The sequence below is a fragment of the Oncorhynchus masou genome, chromosome 8 (assembly GCF_036934945.1).
Source record: "Oncorhynchus masou masou isolate Uvic2021 chromosome 8, UVic_Omas_1.1, whole genome shotgun sequence".
In the NCBI taxonomy this organism is placed as follows: domain Eukaryota; kingdom Metazoa; phylum Chordata; class Actinopteri; order Salmoniformes; family Salmonidae; genus Oncorhynchus; species Oncorhynchus masou.
This window is the reverse complement of record NC_088219.1, coordinates 215,756-228,818: the sequence shown is the minus strand read 5'-3', so window position 1 is coordinate 228,818 and position 13,063 is coordinate 215,756. Positions and strand designations below refer to the sequence as shown.

At 46.5% G+C, this 13,063-nt stretch overlaps 1 protein-coding gene across 3 annotated transcripts in view; it reads left to right on the top strand.

Annotated features, from left to right (window-relative positions):
- Positions 1–6,376, top strand: part of LOC135543970 (dixin-like) — an 85,894-nt gene extending 79,518 nt beyond the window's left edge. For 2 of the 3 annotated variants that reach the window (XM_064971282.1, XM_064971281.1), the window contains exons 18-20: positions 4,889–4,997; positions 5,978–6,057; positions 6,132–6,376. In XM_064971282.1, the coding sequence (XP_064827354.1) occupies positions 4,889–4,997; positions 5,978–6,057; positions 6,132–6,153 (211 nt within the window). In that variant the 3' untranslated portion in view covers positions 6,154–6,376. Of the gene's footprint in view, positions 1–4,888; positions 4,998–5,977; positions 6,058–6,131 lie in introns of those variants that run through there. The other variant, XM_064971283.1, reaches the window with a different exon arrangement.
- The last annotated feature ends 6,687 nt before the right edge of the window (positions 6,377–13,063 follow it).

Sequence of the window (13,063 nt, the reverse complement as noted above, 5' to 3'; positions counted from 1 at the left end):
TACTCTGAAAAGGAGATAGACCGGTAGCAGACGAAGGAAGCGAGTTGTGGGCGTACTCTGCCCAGGGAGCTGTTCTGACCAAGACGCAGGGTTACGAAAAGAAAGACTGCGTAAATGCGACCAACAGTCTGATTGGCCCGTTCGGCTTGACCGTTAGACTGGGGATGAAAGCCGGACGAGAGACTGACGGAAGCCCCAATCAAACGGCAAAACTCCCTCCAAAATTGAGACGTGAACTGCGGGCCTCTGTCGGAAACGACGTCTGACGGAAGGCCATGAATTGGAAAACATTCTCGATAATGATCTGAGCCGTCTCCTTAGCAGAAGGAGCTTAGCGAGAGGAATGAAATGAGCCGCCTTAGAGAATCTATCGACAACCGTAAGAATAACTGTCTTCCCGCTGATGAAGGCAGTCCGGTGATAAAATCTAAAGCGATGTGAGACCACGGTCGAGAGGGAATGGGAAGCGGTCTGAGACGGCCGGCAGGAGGAGAGTTCCCAGATTTAGTCTGCGCGCAGACCGAACAAGCAGCGACAAATCGACGCGCGTCACGCTCCCGAGTGGGCCACCAGAAACGCTGGCGAATGGAAGCGAGCGTACCCCGAACGCCGGGGTGGCCGGCTAACTTGGCAGAGTGGGCCCACTGAAGAACGGCCGGACGAGTAGGAACGGGAACGAACAGAAGGTTCCTAGGACAAGCTCGCGGCGACGGAGTGTGAGCGAGTGCTTGCTTTACCTGCCTCTCAATTCCCCAGACAGTCAACCCGACAACACGCCCCTCAGGGAGAATCGGGGTCGGTGGAGACCTCAGAAGAACTGAAGAGACGAGATAAAGCATCAGGTTTGGTGTTTTTGAGCCCGGACGATAAGAAATAACAAACTCGAAACGAGCGAAAAACAGAGCCCAACGAGCCTGACGCGCATTAAGTCGTTTGGCTGAACGGATGTACTAAGGTTCCTATGGTCAGTCCAAACGACAAAAGGAACGGTCGCCCTCCAACCACTGTCGCCATTCGCCTAGGGCTAAGCGGATGGCGAGCAGTTCGCGATTACCAACATCATAGTTACGTTCTGACGGCGATAAGCGATGAGAGAAAAACGCGCAAGGATGGACCTTGCCGTCAGAGAGAGAGCGCTGAGAAAGAATGGCTCCCACGCCCACCTCTGACGCGTCAACCTCAACAACAAACTGTCTAGAGATGTCAGGTGTAACAAGAATAGGTGCGGATGTAAACGATTCTTAAGAAGATCAAAAGCTCCCTGGGCGGAAACGGACCACTTAAAGCACGTCTTAACAGAAGTAAGGGCTGTGAGGGGAGCTGCCACCTGACCGAAATTACGGATGAAACGACGATAGAAATTAGCGAAGCCCAGAAAGCGCTGCAGCTCGAGCGTGACTTAGGAACGGGCCAATCAATGACAGCCTGGACCTTAGCGGGATCCATCTTAATGCCCTCAGCGGAAATAACGGATTCAGGGACAGAGGCGGCATGAAAAGTGCACTTCTCAGCCTTCACATAAAGACAGTTCTCCAAAAGGCGCTGGAGGACGCGTCGCACGTGCTGAACATGAATCGAGAGACGGTGAAAAAATCAGGATATCGTCCAAAACGAAAAACAAAAATGTTCAGCATGTCTCAGGACGTCGTTAACTAGTGCCTGAAAGACAGCTGGAGCGTAACGAGGCCGAAAGGAAGAAGTATTCAAAGTGCCCTAACGGAGTGTTAAACGCAGTCTTTTCCCCCTCCCTGATGCGCATAGAATCGAAGGTCCAATTTGGTAAAAACCTGGCTCCCTGCAGGATCTCGAAGGCTGAAGACATAAGAGGGCGGATAACGATTCTTAACTATGTCATTCATCGATAATCCACGCATGGGCGCAGGGACCCGTCCTTCTTCTGAACAAAAAAACGGGAGAGGAGGAGGAGGAGACTATGGTAAAAACAGACAAATAATCCTCGAGAGCCTTACGTTCGGGAGTACAGAGAGTATAATACCCCGGGGGAGTAGTTCCCGGAAGGAGATCAATACTACAGTCATACGACCGGTGTGGAGGGAGAGAAGTGGCCTTGGAACGACTGAACACCGTGCGCAGATCGTGATAGCACCCCTGTCAAATCGCCAGGCTCCTCCTGTGAAGAAGAGACAGAGGAAACAGGAGGGATAGCAGACATTAAACAGGTCAATGATAAGAAACATTCCAGGATAGGATAGTATTACTAGACCAATTAATAGAAGGGTTTACAATAGCCAGGGATGACCCAAAACATTTCTAAAAGGTGAACGAAAAATTAAAAAAGAAATGGTTTCGCTTTGATGTACCAGAGACAGTGAGGGTTAAAGGCAGCGTCTCACGCTATTTTACCATCTTAATCCACTGTTTGAATTGAGCCCAGCTGCATAGGCTCAGCATCCGAGCCGCGGAAGGGGCAGTGTGCAGGTGGCAGTGATGTGGAAGGGAGCAACGGAGAACGAACTCCTTTCTGAAGACAAAATGGAGAGCTATTAAGGAGTCCAGACTGGAATGAATTTATCTCATCCTTAACCTAGAGATGTCCAGAAAAAACAAAACAAAAGCAATGAAACTCAATAGAATAATCCGTTATGGATCGATTCCCCTGACATAGGGAAGACAGGGCCCTGGAAGCCTCCTCCCAAAAAAAACGGTCAAAACCCGTATCATCTCCTCCTTAAAGTCCTGATACTGGTTAATACATCAGCCCCGCCTCCCAGATTGCCGTGCCCCATCACGCGCCCGTCCGGTAAGGAGAGAAATGAGAATGCGGGCTGCGATCCTGGAGTAAGTGTTGGGCTGGAGAGAGAACACCACATCACACTGAGTGAGGAATGAGCGGCACCAGTGGGCTCCCCAGAGTAACACGGCGGGTTGTTGATCCTGGGCTCCGGAGACTCGGAAACCCTGGAAGTGGGCGGTGGATCGAGGTGGAGTTGGTGAACCTGTCTTGTGAGGTCGGAGACTTGGGACGGCCAGGGAACGGCATGTCGAGCAGCAGACAATTCCTCCTCAAAGCATCGCTCCCTGGATCTCGACGGCGGAGTGAAAAGGGTCCGGAGCCGCTGGGTCCATTCTTGGTCAGATTCTTCTGTTATGTACTTGAGTGAAGACCCAAAAGCGGTTTTAACAGAAAACAGAGTTCTTTAATGAAAAAACAGGAATGGCATAAATCCTCTTCCGACGTTGTATAGTGCAGGATGCACCTGCCAGGCCGACTCCGACAGGATAGGACAAGGTGGAAGGAAAACGAGACGATAGCTTGCTTCTGGCATGAAAAACACAAACAAGAATCTGACACTGAAAGTAGCAGGAACAGAGAGAGAAATAGAGACCTAACAGGATATAATATATACAATAAACAGGATATAAGATATAATAAACAGGATATAATATATACAATAAACAGGATATAATATATACAATAAACAGGATATAATATATACAATAAACAGGATATAATATATACAACAAACAGGATATAATATATACAACAAACAGGATCTAATATAGACATATCTAGACGCAGAATCCACATGTAATGAATGTCCCAGGAGACTAAGGCCTTCCTCCAGAGCCTTCAGAAAGTATGTTCACCTCTTCCATATTGTTGTATTACATCTGAATTTAAAACGGTTTAAATTGAGATTTTGTGTCACTGTCCTACACACAATATCCCATAATGTTAAAGTGGATTTTTTTTAATTTTTTTTTTTACAAATGATGTAAAAATGAAAAGCTGAAATATCTTGGGTCAATAAGTATTCAACTCCTTTATTATCTCAAGCCTAAATATGTTCAGGAGTAAGCATTTACTTAACAAGTCACATAATAAGTTGCATGAAACTGAAGATGGACCGACAACATTGTAGTTACTCCACAATACTAACCTAAATGACAGAGTGAAAAAGGAAGTCTATACAGATTAAAAATATTACAAAACATGCATCCTGTTTGCAATAAGGCATGAAAGTAAAACGGCAAAAAGTGTGGCAAAGGAATTAACTTTATGTACTGAATACAAAGCGTTATCTTTGGGGCAAATCCAACACGTTACTGAGTACCACTTCATATTTTCAAGTATGGTGGTGTCTGTATCATGTTATGGGTATGCTTGTCATTTGCAATGACTAGGGAGATTTGTAATAATGCAAATAAATGGTATAGAACTAAGCACATGCCAAATCCTAGAATCCTGATTCAGTCTACTTTCCAACAGACACTGGGAAATGAATTCACCTTTCAGCAGGACAATAACCTAAAACAAGGCCAAATCTACACTGGCGGACATTGAATGTCCCAGAGTGGCCGAGTTACAGTTTTTACATAAATCGTCTTAAAAATCTATGGCAAGACTTGAAAATGGCTGTCTAGCAATGATCAACAACCAACTTGAACAATTTAAAAATGATAAATGTGCAGATATTGTACAATTGTACAATCCAGGTTTGCAAAGCTCTTAGAGACTTACCCAGAAAGACTCATAGCTGTAATCGCTGCCAAAGGTGATCATATCACTTACGTAAATAAGATGTATGTATTTCATTTTACAATACATTTGCAAACATTTCTAAAAACATATTTTCACTTTGTGTGTAGATGGGTGAGATATTTTTTCTTTATTTAATCCATTTTGAATTGAGACTAACAACAAAATGTGCAGTAAGTCAAGGGGTATGAACACTTTCTGAAGACAATGGAGGCTATTCGCATACAGACAATGTATTTATTTGTATGTAGAGATGTATTAAACAAAACAAAAGCAATGACAGGATCATGTGCAACGGAGGAACTATAAAATGTCAAGAGTCAGGATGATCATGTAGGGTGCATAGTCCGGGTGAGAAGATTATTGGAAACATTTGATGTGTGTTAGGTTGGGGAAAGTCACTCTGAGAGACGTGAAGACTGCAGTAGACAGAGATGACAACTACAGATTCCACTTCAAAGCCCTCGACCCCGAGTTTGGTACCGTTAAAGAAGAGGTGAGGAGGGAAGGAGAAACGAGAGATGAGGGAGAGTAGAGCAGGGGGAGTGAAGAGGGGAGAGGAAAGGAGAAGAGGGGCAGAGGACAGAAGGAGCAGAGGAGGATGAAGGGGCAGAGGAGGAGGAGGGAGGAGAGAGAGAAGGGGCAGAGGGAGATGAGAGGGGGAGGAGAAGGAGGGGGAGGAGAGAAGGGGCAGAGGAGATGAGGAGGAGGGGGAGGAGGGGGAGGAGAGTGGAAGGAGGGGGGAGGAGAGAAGGGGCAGAGGAGATGAGGGGGTGGAAGGAGGGGGAGGAGAGAAGGGGCAGAGGACAGTGGGGGAGGAGGGGGAGGACAGAAGGAGGGGAGGAGGAGAGAAGGAGAGGAGGTGGAGGAGAGAAGGGGAGGAGGAGGGGGGGGAGAGGAGGGGGAGGAGAAGGGGCAGAGGAGATGAGGGGGTGGAAGGAGGGGGAGGAGAGAAGGGGCAGAGGAGATGAGGGGGGGGAAGGGGGGAGGAGAGAAGGGGCAGAGGAGATGAGGAGGTGGAAGGAGGGGGAGGAGAGAAGGGGCAGAGGACAGTGGGGGGGCGGAGAGGAGAGAGGACAGGGAGTAGAGGAGGAGGAGTGGAAGGGGGAGGTGGAGGAGGAGGGGCAGAGGACAGGAGGGGGAGGAGGAGGGGGAGGGAGAGAAGGGGCAGAGGAGATGAGGGGGTGGAAGGGGAAGGAGGAGAGGAGGGGGAGGAGAGAAGGGGCAGAGGAGATGAGGGGATGGAAGGAGGGGGAGGAGAGAAGGGGCAGAGGAGATGAGGGGGGTGGAAGGAGGGGGAGGAGAGAAGGGGCAGAGGACAGTGGGGGGAGCGGAGAGGAGGGGTAGAGGACAGGAGGGGGAGGAGAGAGGAGAGAAGGGGTAGAAGGAGGGAGGAGTCTGGTGATCTATACCTAAATACAGTCACACTGTTGATATTTTGTGTGTGTGTGTGTGTGTGTGTGTGTGTATATATAGGTATTTGAAGACGAGGCGTTGGTTCCAGGCTGGGAGGGGAAGATAGTGGCCTGGGTGGAGGAGGACAACGGAGAGGAGAGGTACGCACTCAAACACATACACACACACTTCTCCATCAGTGTTCAGTCTGTCATTGTTCTTTATTTTTCCACAGGATTAAAGGACCTAGCTGCTGAGGACCTAGAGGACCTAGCTGCTGAGGAACTAAAGGACCTAGCTGCTGAGGAACTAAAGGACCTAGCTGCTGAGGAACTAGAGGACCTAGCTGCTGAGGAACTAAAGGACCTAGCTGCTGAGGAACTGAAGGACCTAGCTGCTGAGGAACTAAAGGACCTAGCTGCTGAGGAACTAAAGGACCTAGCTGCTGAGGAACTAAAGGACCTAGCTGCTGAGGAACTGAGGAACTGAAGGACCTGAGCTGCTGAGGACCTAGCTGCTGAGGAAAAGGACCTAGCTGCTGAGGAACTAGCTGCTGAGGAACTAAAGGACCTAGCTGCTGAGGATCTAAAGGACCTAGCTGCTGAGGAACTAAAGGACCTAGCTGCTGAGGAACTAAAGGACCTAGCTGCTGAGGATCTAAAGGACCTACAGTTGAAGTTTACAATCACTTAGGTTGGAGTCATTAAAACTCGTTTTTCAACCACTCCACAAATGTATTGTTAACAAACTATGGTTTTGGCAAATCTACTTTGTGCATGACGGGGCGGCAGGGTAGCCTAGTGGTTAGAGCGTTGGACTAGCAACCGGAAGGTTGCAAGTTCAAACCCCCGAGCTGACAAGGTACAAATCTGTCGTTCTGCCCCTGAACAGGCAGTTAACCCACTGTTCCTAGGCCGTCATTGAAAATAAGAATTTGTTCTTAACTGACTTGCCTCGTTAAATAAAGGTTAAAAAAAAAAAAAAAATGACACAAGTAATGTTTCCAACAATTGTTTACAGACAGATTATTCACTTATAATTCACTGTATCACAATTCCAGTGGGTCAGAAGTTTACATAAACTAAGTTGACTGTGGCTTTAAACGGCTTGGAAATTCCAGAAAATGATGTCATGGCTTTAGAAGCTTCTTATAGGCTAATTGACATCATGTGAGTCAATTGGAGGTGAACCTGTGGATGTATTTCAAGGCCGACCTTCAAACTCACTGCTTGACATCATGGGAAAATCAAAAGAAATCAGCCAATACCTCAGAAAAAAAATTGTAGACCTCCAAGTCTAGTTCATCCTTGGGAGCAATTTCCAAATGCCTGAAGGTACCTCGTTCATCTGTACAAACAATAGTACGCAAGTATAAACACCATTGGACCACGTCATACCGTTCAGGAAGGAGACGCGTTCTGTCTCTTAGAGATGAACATACTTTGGTGCGAAAAGTGCAAATCAATCCCAGAACAACCGAAAAAGGACCTTGTGAAGATGCTGGAGTAAACAAAAGTACAAAAATATCTATATCCACATTAAAACCACAGTAAAACGAGTCCTATATCGCCGCTCAGCAAGGAAGAAACCACTGCACAAAAAACGGCCATAAAAAAGCCTGACTACGGTTTGCAACTGCACATGGGGACAAAGATCGTACTTTTTGGAGAAATATCCTCTGGTCTGATGAAACAAAAATAGAACTGTTTGGCCATAATGATCATTATTATGATTGGAGGAAAAAACAAAGAACATCATTCCAACCGTGAAGCACGGGGGTGGCAGCATCATGTTGTGGAGGTGCTTTGCTGCAGGAGGGACTGGTGCACTTCACAAAATAGATGGCATCATGTGGCAGGAAAATTATGTGGATATATTGAAGCAACATCTCAAGACATCAGTCAGGAAGTTATGGGTCTTCCAAATGAACTATGACCCCAAGCATACTTCCAAAGTTGTGGCAAAATGGCTTAAGGACAACAAAGTCAAGGTATTGGAGTGGCAATCACAAAGCCCTGGCGGCAGCGTAGCCTAGTGGTTAGAGCGTTGGACTAGTAACCGAAAGGTTGCAAGTTCAAACCCCCGAGCTGACAAGGTACAAATCTGTCGTTCTGCCCCTGAACAGGCAGTTAACCTACTGTTCCTAGGCCGTCATTAAAAATAAGAATTTGTTCATAACTGACTTGCCTAGTAAAATTAAAATAAAAACATTTGTGGGCAGAACTGAAGAAGCATGTGCGAGCAAGGAGGCCTACAAACCTGACTCAGTTACACGAGTTCTGTCAGGAGGAATGGGCCAAAATTTCCCCCAACTTATTGTGGGAAGCTTGTCGAAGGCTACCCGAAACGTTTGATCCACATTAAACAATTTAAAGGCAATGTTACCAAACACTAATTGAGTGTATATAAACTTCTGACCCACTGGGAATGTGATGAAAGAAATAAAAGCTGAAATAAATCCTTTTCTCTACTATTATTCTGACATTTCACTTAAAATAAAGTGGTGATCCTAACTGACCTAAAACAGGGAATTTCTACTTGGATTAAATGTCAGGGTTTAAATGCATTTGGCTAATGTGTATGTAAACCTCCGACTTCAACTGCTGCTGTTGAGGAACTAAAGGACAGTGCATTTGGAAAGTATTCAGACCCCTTTACTTTTTTCAAATTTTGTTACGTTACAGCCTTATTCTAAAATGGATTAAAAAATAAATAAATACACAATACCCCATAATGACAAAGCAAAAACTGGTTTTCAGACATTTTTGCAAATGTATTTAAAAAAAATGTAATATCACATTTACATAAGTATTCAGACCCTTTACTCAATACTTTGTTGAAGCAACTTAGGCAGCGATTACAGCCTCAAGTCTTCTTGGGTATGATGCTACAAGCTTGGCACAACTGTATTTGGTTAGCTGCAGATCCTCTCAAGCTCAGACAGGTTGGATGGGAGCGTTGATGCACAACTATTTTCAGGTCTCTCTAGAGTTCAAGTCTGGGCTCTGGCTGGGCCACTCAATGACATTCAAAGACTTGTGCCGAAGCCACTCCTGCGTTGTCTTGGCTGTGTGCTTAGGGTCATTGTCCTGTTGGAAGATGAGCCTTCGCCCCAGTCTGAGGTCCTGAGCGCTCTAAAGCAGGTTTTCATCAAGTATCTCTGTACTTTCTCCGTTCATCTTTGCCTCCAGACTAGTCCTGAAAAACATCCCCACAGCATGATGCTCCCACCACCACGCTTCACCGTAGGGATGGTGCCAGGTTTCCTCCAGACATGATGCTTTGCATTCAGGCCAAACAGTTCAATCTTGATTTCATCAGACCTGATAATCTTGTTTCTCATGGTCTGAGAGTCTTTAGGTGCCTTTTGGCAAACTCTAAGTGGGCTGTCATGTGCCTTTTACTGAGGAGTGGCTTCCGTCTGGCCAGTCTACCATAAATGCCTGATTGGTGGACTGCTGCAGAGATGGTTGTCTTTCTGGAAGGTTATTCCATTTCCACAGACGAGCTCTGTCAGTGACCATCGGGTTCTTGGTCACCTCCTGACCAAGACCCTCCTCCCCCGATTGCTCAGTTTGGCTGGCCAGCCAGCTCTAGGAAGAGTGTTTGTTGTTCCAAATTTCTTCCATTTAAGAATGGGCCTAGCGAGGTGTTGCTGAGGAACACACTGTTACTAAAGGACCTAGCGTGGTGTTGCTAGGGAACACACTGTTACTAAAGGACCTAGCGAGGTGTTGCTAAGGAACACACTGTTACTAAAGGACCTAGCGAGGTGTTGCTAAGGAACACACTGTTACTAAAGGGCCTAGCGAGGTGTTGCTAAGGAACACACTGTTACTAAAGGACCTAGTGAGGTGTTGCTAAGGAACACACTGTTAATAAAGGACCTAGCGAGGTGTTGCTAATGAACACACTGTTACTAAAGGGCCTAGCGAGGTGTTGCTAAGGAACACACTGTTACTAAAGGACCTAGTGAGGTGTTGCTAAGGAACACACTGTTAATAAAGGACCTAGCGAGGTGTTGCTAAGGAACACACTGTTACTAAAGGACCAAGCGAGGTGTTTCTGAGGAACACATTGTTACTAAAGGACCTAGCGAGGTGCTGCTAAGGAACACACGGTTACAAAAGGACCTAGCGAGGTGTTGCTGAGGAACACACTGTTACTAAAGGACCTAGCGAGGTGTTGCTAAGGAACACACTGTTACTAAAAGACCTAGCGAGGTGTTGCTAAGGAACACACTGTTACTAAAGGGCCTAGCGAGGTGTTGCTAAGGAACACACTGTTACTAAAGGACCTAGCGAGGTGTTGCTAATGAACACACTGTTACTAAAGGACCTAGCGAGGTGTTGCTGAGGAATGCACTGTTACTAAAGGACCTAGCGAGGTGCTGCGAAGGAACACACGTTTACTAATTTGTAAGTCGCTCTGGATAAGAGCGTCTGCTAAATGACTTAAATGTAAATGTAATGTACTAAAGGACCTAGTGAGGTGTTGCTAAGGAACACACTGTTACTAAAGGACCTAGCGAGGTGTTGCTAAGGAACACACTGTTACTAAAAGACCTAGCGAGGTGTTGCTAAGGAACACACTGTTACTAAAGGACTTAGCGAGGTGTTGCTAATGAACACACTGTTACTAAAGGACCTAGCGAGATGTTGCTAAGGAACACACTGTTTCTAAAGGACCTAGCGAGGTGTTGCTGAGGAACACACTGTTACTAAAGGACCTAGCGAGGTGTTGCTAAGGACCACACTGTTACTAAAGGACCTAGCGAGGTGCTGCTAAGGAACACACGGTTACTAAAGGACCTAGCGAGGTGCTGCTGAGGAACACACGGTTACTAAAGGACCTAGTGAGGTGTTGCTAAGGAACACACTGTTACTAAAGGACCTAGCGAGGTGTTGCTAAGGATGGGCCAACACAGTGTTACTAAAGGACCTAGCGAGGTGCTGCTGAGGAACACACGGTTACTAAAGGACCTAGCGAGGTGTTGCTAAGGAACACACGGTTACTAAAGGACCTAGCAAGGTGCTGCTAAGGAACACACGGTTACTAAAGGACCTAGCGAGGTGTTGCTGAGGAACACACGGTTACTAAAGGACCTAGTGAGGTGTTGCTAAGGAACACACTGTTACTAAAGGACCTAGCGAGGTGTTGCTAAGGAACACACTGTTACTAAAAGACCTAGCGAGGTGTTGCTAAGGAACACACTGTTACTAAAGGACCTAGCGAGGTGTTGCTAATGAACACACTGTTACTAAAGGACCTAGCGAGGTGTTTCTAAGGAACACACTGTTACTAAAGGACCTAGCGAGGTGCTGCTGAGGAACACACGGTTACTAAAGGACCTAGCGAGGTGTTGCTAAGGACCACACTGTTACTAAAGGACCTAGCGAGGTGCTGCTGAGGAACACACGGTTACTAAAGGACCTAGCGAGGTGTTGCTAAGGAACACACGGTTACTAAAGGACCTAGCGAGGTGCTGCTAAGGAACACACGGTTACTAAAGGACCTAGCGAGGTGTTGCTAAGGAACACACTGTTACTAAAGGACCTAGCGAGGTGCTGCTAAGGAACACACGGTTACTAAAGGACCTAGCGAGGTGCTGCTGAGGAACACACGGTTACTAAAGGACCTAGCGAGGTGCTGCTGAGGAACACACGGTTACTAAAGGACCTAGCGAGGTGCTGCTGAGGAACACACGGTTACTAAAGGACCTAGGGAGGTGTTGCTAAGGAACACACGGTTACTAAAGGACCTAGCGAGGTGCTGCTGAGGAACACACTGTTACTAAAGGACCTAGCGAGGTGTTGCTGAGGAACACACGGTTACTAAAGGACCTAGCGAGGTGCTGCTGAGGAACACACGGTTACTAAAGGACCTAGCGAGGTGTTGCTAAGGAACACACGGTTACTAAAGGACCTAGCGAGGTGCTGCTGAGGAACACAGTGTTACTAAAGGACCTAGGGAGGTGTTGCTAAGGAACACACGGTTACTAAAGGACCTAGCGAGGTGCTGCTGAGGAACAAACGATTACTAAAGGACCTAGCGAGGTGTTGCTGAGGAACACACTGTTACTAAAGGACCTAGGGAGGTGTTGCTAAGGAACACAGGGTTACTAAAGGACCTAGCGAGGTGCTGCTGAGGAACACAGTGTTACTAAAGGACCTAGGGAGGTGTTGCTGAGGAACACACTGTTACTAAAGGACCTAGGGAGGTGTTGCTGAGGAACACAGTGTTACTAAAGGACCTAGCGGGGTGCTGCTGAGGAACACACGATTACTAAAGGACCTAGCGAGGTGCTGCTAAGGAACACACGGTTACTAAAGGACCTAGCGAGGTGTTGCTGAGGAACACACGGTTACTAAAGGACCTAGCGAGGTGCTGCTGAGGAACACACGGTTACTAAAGGACCTAGCGAGGTGTTGCTGAGGAACACACGGTTACTAAAGGACCTAGCGAGGTGTTGCTAAGGAACACACGGTTACTAAAGGACCTAGGGAGGTGTTGCTAAGGAACACACGGTTACTAAAGGGCCTAGCGAGGTGCTGCTGAGGAACACACGGTTACTAAAGGACCTAGCGAGGTGTTGCTAAGGAACACACGGTTACTAAAGGACCTAGGGAGGTGTTGCTAAGGAACACACGGTTACTAAAGGACCTAGCGAGGTGCTGCTGAGGAACACACGGTTACTAAAGGTCCTAGCGAGGTGTTGCTGAGGAACACACTGTTACTAAAGGACCTAGCGAGGTGCTGCTGAGGAACACACGGTTACTAAATCCTTTTAGAACTGTGCCTTATGAAGGACATGCTTTTCTGCTGTATATACTGTAATCACAAACTGGACGGACTGAGGTGTAACGTTACTGTAGATTAAACACTGCTGAATTGTCATTGTTTTTGTTGTACATTCCTGTTAATATTTTTCTATTCTGATTTTAAAGGTTTTTATATAGAATTAAGAATGAATTATGTTTTGTATTGTTTACAGAGGAGAATGTTTTTGCAGAAGAGTTGAACATCAGAACACTAAGCTGTTGCAAAAGCAGGATCAGTAAGTTAAGCCAGATCAAACTCTTATTATGGGTAAAATATAGTTCTTGATTTACTGATATATTTATAAAGCTGAACTTGAATATGGTTGTCAAGTCATTTATACCATGA